The following is a 7725-nucleotide window of genomic DNA, read 5'->3' as shown; positions in this document are numbered from 1 at the left end:
ATGAGGTCAAGGGTTGAATGTTATAATAGAAATATGTAATGTAATATGGGAGTGGACATGAATGGGGTGTTTAGTCATCCATTAACAAGCAAGTTGCTAATTTTAATTTTATTAGGATTACTTCACATTTCACTAACCAACTTTACCTTTATTTTATAATTTTGTTTATATATATTTATGAGCCTTTGAGAAAGTAATATCAACTTTACCTTTATTTTATAATTTTGTTTATATATATTTATGAGCCTTTGAGAAAGTAATATGATGTCGGCCATCACACTCCAAAATAATTATATGTTGTAAGTTTCTTCAACCTTGATTATGCTCTTTTAAACATATTGTGAAAATAATATATATATATATTTCAAACGATCAACAAAACAAATACATTAAAATAAAACTAGCAAGACGACAGATACATCAACCACCAAAAAACAACACGGCAAAAAACATTACAAAACTGACCGAAACCCAAACGAGCCTACAACACCGTCACGACTCTACAAATTAAAGAGATCAGTTTCCCGAGGTGAAAAAATATTAATGGATGGAAATATTCATACGTTTTTATATACTTTGGTATACTAGTAAATATAATTTATTTTTTTCGATTCACAATTTTTGGATCATATGAAAAAGAAAGATACCTTTTTATGTTTTTTAGGGAAAAAAACTATTAAATTTACTATTTATAGTGAATATTATTTACCTAAGTTGGCAGCATATTCATTAGATTAAAAATCATTAAAACCAAAAGTCCAAAACTTAAAGGTGTATAATATTTAATATTTAAAGTATTGGGTTCAAGAAGTCTCTTGAAGGCACGAGAACTACTCTACTCTTTAAACCCTTATACTTCATAAAACTACACAATGAGTCCCTTGACTTCAGTGTAATGCAATGGAGTGTTTAATCTTCCATAATTTATTTTTTTAAATAAATGCAAATTCTAGTTTGCTCAGCTGGTTTAATATACTACAAGAATTAATTAAAATGTAAAACACACTATAATGAAACTGAATTTAAAGAGGTTTATTTTCTCTATAAAAAATAAAAATGTATTATCCAAAACTGACACAGCAAATTATTTTATTTTTTTAAAATAGAAATTGACATGATACACGTGTGTGCCTTTAAAGAGTTATTTGTGGATAAAAATATCCAGTTCAGTTTTTTAAAGTAAATATTCCGCACTTCAAGAAAATGTATTATTATTTTAAAATTTTTAAGAAAAATACGGAGTTAATTATGTGAAATACTTGCTATAGCAAACAAAAAGTTAAAAGCTTAAAATAAATTTGTTATATGGTCAAAAGAATATCGATAATCTTTTACATCGATCGAAAGCAATAAAAACGAATACCGGTACCGATTTCGATAATTTCAATCCCAGTATCGATGTTCCTCGGTCTGTATCTGTTTGGTCCGTTATGGTATTAGACTATCAGTACAATGCTTAAGCTAACGAATGCCTAGCGTTACTAGCACCAATCGGTCGAAAATGATTCAGTTCGTCATGATACAAGCAAAGTAATTACACTCATATAACTTACGATATCACAAAAAATATTCTATTTTGAACACATCATTTAATGCAAATGGTAAACAAGTTGATGCAAATCAAATCAAACCTTAATTTAGGTGACCTTTAGTCGAGGTGAAATATTCAAATGAGTTGTAAATCCACTAAAGATATTGAGTTGTAAATAAACATGTGTGTGAATTAAATCATATTGCTCAAATTACCATGATAAACTCTAGATTTAAAATGTCCATTTTATGCTACTGATATTATTTTTAGAACCTTACATAATAAACATACTACTACAATGTTGAACATTCAAGCTAAAACTAAAATTAACAAAGCACTAGCAACCTAATAACTTCATCATATGTAGCCAACCATGAGCCTTTTTCTCCTTGCTCTTGAATGTCTTCTGATTATCCTCGTTATTGTTTTTGTTTTTCCGTCTTTGTTTTTGTTCCTGCTTTTGCTTTTGTTTCAATGTTTCAGGTTCATCCTGTTTATATAAATTTAACATTATATATCAAATAAAAGTAAATTCACACAAGATTAATATAGATTTTATTTTATGTAAAGATCTAAATTTAAAGTATATTAATACGTGAAAACAATAAATAAGAAAAAAACTTTTAGATCAAACGGGTTCGCGTTTGTGTCTAGGAGTGTGCAAGAAACTGAAAAAACCGAATCGAAACAAAAACGGCGTTTTGGTTTTATGTTTTTGTAAAGCCAACCTAATGATTCGGTTTTGGTTTTGCATATAATAAAAACCGAAAAACTCGAACTGAATTGAATTCCTAAATTTTTGTTTTTTATATTTTATATTAAGTAATTTATAAGAATTTAATAAATATTTAACTCAAATATTGTTGGTCAAATCTATAATAGTATGTTATTTTACAATTAACAAAATTGTTATACCTAAATTCATTATTTTTTGCTAATTTTTTTTCGGCCTAAAATTTTTAAGCTCAAATCACAAAAACCGAAAAACCGAAACCGAACGGTTTCAAAAAAAATTCAAAAACCGGATTTTTGGTTTCGGTTTGGTTTTAGCCGAAAACAACACCAAACAGCACCACGCACGCCCCTATAATTGTGTCAACCCGCAATATGCGGGCCAGGTTCGGGTTCACGCGTTTAACATGATTTCAGGTTCGGGTCGTGTTTGGGTTCGTGTCAAATTTTCGGATTTTTTTCGGGTTGGACCCGACAAACTAGCGGGGCTTCTTTGGAACCGGAACGGGTCCCACTCCGGGTATCGTCAGGTTTTTGACCGGGTTTGCTGGGTTTTTATCGGATTTTGGCCAGGTTGGGTCCAGATAGAGGTGGAGCCGGTTCTGGTTCAGTATCGGGTCCGTGTCCGGGTATGGTTTTTCTGAGAAACTGAAACTTGATTTGTACCCGCAGGACGGGTACAACGGGTCCGAAACCGGGTTTTATGCCCAGTTTATAACCCTCTACTTAACACTATAACTAAAGTTTTTGACAGTAAAACTTCAGGTAATTATTGTTATTAACTTATTATTATTAATTATTTTTTTCATTTTTATAATAGATCTAGACCATATAACAATCTATGAAACAATTAAAACATAAACTACAAATACCATTTTTTCTAAAAAAAATAATCAACCTGTAAATCACCACCAGTACTAAGTGGAAGGCTATCTGAAGAAGATGCATGCTCGCATTTGTGCTTATGATTATTAAAAACCGGGTACGAAGAAGCCGGTACCTCTCGTGCCCCAGAACCCGTCGACTCAGTGTTCGTGACGCGTGTCGCTCTTCGGCTTTCAATCTCTAACGAAAGCTAAAATTCGAAAAAAAAAGTTTCACCATAAAGTCATAAACCATTAAAAAAAATAATAAAAAAAAACCTGAATAAGCCGATCTTCAAGTGACTCAATCTGATCTAGCAGATAACTTTTGTTTTTTGCCTTTGTGACGGGCGCCTTCAAACGTACACACTCGTTATTTTTTTTACCGAACAAAAATATGCATCGCCATTTTGATACATTTGGGTTCCTTGTGACTTGCTTCATCTACATAAATGTAACAAAAATAAATATTAATACTTATAAATTACAAATCATATATTATTAATATTAGCCTTACAAAAGACTCCATGTGATCTGGTTTTGAAAGTAGTGGTATTGATGACTGAGATTGTAACTCATCATTCACTCTTAACCATTTTTATCTTTTTTTACGGTACTGTATGCGCGTGTCTGTATATAACTTTTAACAATATATATACAGACATGCGCGTATGGTGTGCATTTAGTTAAAGTGTACCCTTTTTTTAGTGCAAAGTTTATTACTCAGTCAAAAGAATGAATCAAACATGTATATATATAAAATAAAATATAAATGCTTAGACAGTAAATAGTAAAAAGTAATTAAATTATTTGTTACAATGAATATTAAAAACAATGATCTTGTAACATCTAGCCCAAATAAGACCTAGCGACTTCATAAGCTAGAAAACAAGCCGCATTTGCGGGCACGCTTCGACCCATAGCGGGTCCAAACCCTTTATACAAACCACCGACTCCTTCGGGTTTAAGAATCTTTTTAAAAGCGTCGATCGACCCATTATACTTCGGGTTCTTATAATCATCAATCTGGATCACACTCTTGATCACATCGGTTGGGTAAACCGAAGCCCAGAATGCACCACCGGCTAACCCACCTGCCAACATCAGCGAGCCACGACCTAACCCGGATGTGTCGGTCCCACCAGCCATGTACTGTTTTACTGCTTCGTAAACACCGAACATTGTTGCGTTTCCCGGGACTTCACGGGCTAGTGTGGGGAATAATCCTTTGTATAGACCTCTTATCCCGCCTTCGGATTTTAAAACTTGTTTTGCCACGTCCATTGGCCCGCCATACTTTACTGGCACCGATGATGTGGCGGCTTTGGCTGCGGTGGCGGATGCACCCGCTGCACCGGCTTCCGCCACTACAGCTGCACCCGCACCTTGCGCCTGCAATCTGTACCCAAAAGACTTTATTAAAAAAAAAAATGTTTTAAACCAACTTGTTTTAACCCGACCTGTTTCGACCCAAACAAAATTAACCCTTTTTAGGGCCGTCCAAACCGCTCGCTTGAAAACGAGCCACTCTGCTCGGTTCGGTTTGTAAACGAGCCAAGCAACAAGCAAAGGTGTACTCGGTTCGGTTCGGCTCGAATATTTTTAATTTATTTTATATATAATTATATATGAACAAATATATAAATATATAGACAAAACACATAAATATAAGCTGACAGTTATTTTTACCCAATTAAATTTTTCATATTCCGTCATTTTTACAGTTTTATTTGTTCGCTTCAAGTTTTTAGAATACTAGAAGTTTGTTTACATGATCATTATATCTCACTTCAAACTTATTTTTTAATAATAATTTACAATCTATTACACGTTTGTCTAAAAACTACTAATTGATTTATAAACTATATTATTTACAACCTTCAAATTTGTTTCTTATTGAAAATTTTAAAGTGAAAAAGAAATAAATAATGCTCGAAATCGCTCGATGTTCGATCGAAAAAAGCTCGAATTGATTTTGGCTCGTTTCGGTTTTCACTCGGTTCGAATTTCAGCCGTTCGGTTTGGTTCGGTTGTAAACGAGCCAAGCAGCGAAGCCTTTTTCAACCTGTGACCCAAACCCAACCCGACCCGACCCGTTTGCTACCCAAAAATAGATTTCTAATCGCATAGTTTGACCGAAAAAGTCAAACCGACAACGAACCTGCATTTGATCAATTCAGTTGGGGTAGCCAAGAACGAGACAGCGACTCCAGCACCGGCCCCAGCAATGAACTGCTGGTTCACGGTCAGGGGTGCACCAGGTGCAGACCTCAAGACGGTCTCCATCTGACCCCTTACCGTGAACAAAAGCGCATTGAAGGCTGCCACGGTGGCAAGTGGGGCCCCCATACCTTTATATAACCCGCCCGCCCCTTCAGCTGCCAATGTCTTTTTAACAGCGTCTATCGCACCCGAGTACTTGGGGAGTTGACCCGGTGGCGGAGTAGGTTGACTTTGCAGTTTGACTTTGATGGTGTCAAAAGGGTGTCCAACTACCAACTGGGCTACACCTCCTACGGTCCCAGCGGTTAAGTCCTTCGCCACGTCACTCATCTGCATAATAATGACACCAATATAGCTTATTTTCAAAGTATAACTAAAGATGCTTGTAGTTGTATGCATAAAACTATCTAAACAATAAGCATTACAAATTTGTTTGGTAAGAAAAGAGTTTGTCCAAGTTCAATGCATTTGTCACTTTCTTGAATGCTATAAAACAACTATTATTGATTTCGAACTCGAAACAAACTGTTGATAGCTAACCAACCAACGATAATGATCAAAATGATGATAAAGCTAACTGACTAATGATAATGATTAAACGCCAATAACTATTCTAATATTCAAACTAGAAATAAAATAATGACTTAACAAACAAACTTTAAAATAATTGATAAATCTAATAAGGAAAAATAGATATTAATAATCCAAACTATAACCTATTGGTCGATATAATTCATACTTACAGTTTAACCAACGATAATTAGGGCTGTTCACGAGCCGAGCGAAGGCTTGCTCGTTGCTTGGCTCGTTTACAACCGAACTGAACAGAACGACTGTTATTCAAACAGAGCGAAAACCGAAACGAGCCAAAATCGAATTGAGCATTTTTCGATCGAACATCGAGCGGTTTCGAGCATTATTTATTTCTTTTTCACTTTAAAATTTTCAATAAGAAACACATTTGAAGGTTGTAAATAATATATTTTATAAATAAATTAGTAGTTTTTAGACAAACGTGTAATAAATTGTACATTTTTATTAAAAATAAGTTTGAAGTGAGATATAATGAACATGTAAACAAACTTTTAGTATTCTAAAAACTTGAATCGGACAATAAAACTGTAAAATTGACGGAATATGAAAAATTTAAATGGGTAAAAATAATTGTAAGCTTATATTTATTTGTTTCGTCTATATATTTATATATTTGTTCATATATAATTATATATAAAAATAAATTAAAAATATTCGAGCCGAACCAAACCGAGCAGACCTTTGCTCGTTGCTTGGCTCATTTACAAACCGAACCAAGCAGAGTGGCTCGTTTTCAATCGAGTGAGCAATTTCAGAGCGAGTTCGAGCAACGAGCGGTTTGGACGGCCCTAACGACAATCCCACTTTTGTTGCTAAAAGCAATCCCAGAATCCCAGAAGCATAATGATCATAAAATAATATTTAATTTCTACTCGATTTTTGTCACAATGATGATTATGAATGAAATGGAGAAATGTGCATACGAAATCGAGTTACATAAAATGTAAACCGAGTGCAAAATCATTGATGAATATGCTATTACTATTCCTCCAGTTAAAAAAACTAAAAGTTGGGATTACTCGCTCGAAAGCCGAATGCATATACGGATACCTAACATCCTAACATAAATCATTAGATACAAATTTGAAGTTAACTTTAATACCAAACTACAAGAATTACACATGATCTATTGGGACTAAACAAGACCATAATAAAAATCATACCTTTGCAAATAGTTTGACAAAGGAATGATAAGTGATAGCCTAAGCAAATCTTGATCTTGTTAAATCTTTTAAAAATGGAATCTTTTTTTAAGGTAAAGATGCAAAAGGATGATACTAGTTAAAGAAGATAATAAAGGGTTTGTGTGAAACTGAAATCTTGAAGATGTAAGAGCCACATATATGTGATGTGAAGATAATAACACAGAACAAGAACTGAGGACAAGATTCACTGATGAATCTTGTGTTCCTCAGGAATAATAATGTATTTTAGTGCAATTGTTTTGTTGTTAGTGGTGTGAGTTGGGTTGGCTGTCTAAAAGATGACCAATAGCAAAGATTCGTGACATTGTGGCAAACAACCTTTGGGTAGTGGGATTAATTATTATCTTCATTATTATTATTTTACCAAAAATGTAATGTTTGTTTCTTTTTTTGTTTGTAACGTATGGTTTAAATATCAAATTCTGTGAAAGGTTTATGTATTTTTACCTTTTATTATTTAGAGAAGTTTGGTCATTTTATTTTTAGAATTTTAAAAACACATTGGTTGATTAAGTGTATGTGGAGTGGCGGCCCAAGGTTTTGAGAGGCCTCAAGCTAATTAATAATTTGGGGGCCT

The 7725-nt window shown here is 33.6% G+C and overlaps 1 protein-coding gene across 2 annotated transcripts; it reads right to left on the bottom strand.

Moving 5' to 3' along the window:
- Nucleotides 1-3877: 3877 nt before the first annotated feature.
- LOC143565295 (mitochondrial carnitine/acylcarnitine carrier-like protein) lies at nucleotides 3878-7365 on the bottom strand. 2 transcript variants are annotated; one of them, XM_077052303.1, is made up of 3 exons: nucleotides 7107-7365; nucleotides 5288-5679; nucleotides 3878-4525 (listed from the first exon to the last, which is right to left on the bottom strand). In XM_077052303.1, the coding sequence occupies exons 2-3, from the start codon at nucleotides 5677-5679 to the stop codon at nucleotides 3976-3978; spliced, it is 942 nt and encodes a 313-aa protein (XP_076908418.1). In that variant the 5' UTR covers nucleotides 7107-7365; the 3' UTR covers nucleotides 3878-3975. The 2 variants fall into 2 exon arrangements, with proteins under 2 accessions (XP_076908418.1, XP_076908417.1); XM_077052302.1 differs by lacking the exon at nucleotides 7107-7365 and having other exon boundaries at nucleotides 5288-5685.
- Nucleotides 7366-7725: the final 360 nt, after the last annotated feature.

This window comes from Bidens hawaiensis, unplaced genomic scaffold (assembly GCF_021521415.1).
Source record: "Bidens hawaiensis isolate Kalapana, Puna unplaced genomic scaffold, B.hawaiensis_p1.1 tig00022316_1, whole genome shotgun sequence".
Lineage (NCBI taxonomy): Eukaryota > Viridiplantae > Streptophyta > Magnoliopsida > Asterales > Asteraceae > Bidens > Bidens hawaiensis.
The sequence above is the reverse complement of the archived record's forward strand: the minus strand, read 5'-3'. Positions and strand labels throughout refer to the sequence as shown.

Excerpts from the sequence above, each read along its gene's own strand:
- LOC143565295 (XM_077052302.1), bottom strand. The coding sequence starts at position 5,685 with ATGCAGATGAGTGACGTGGCGAAGGACTTAACCGCTGGGACCGTAGGA. Across the intron at positions 4,526-5,287 it reads ACTGAATTGATCAAATGCAG|ATTGCAGGCGCAAGGTGCGG; the intron begins GTTCGTTGTCGG and ends TTTTGGGTACAG.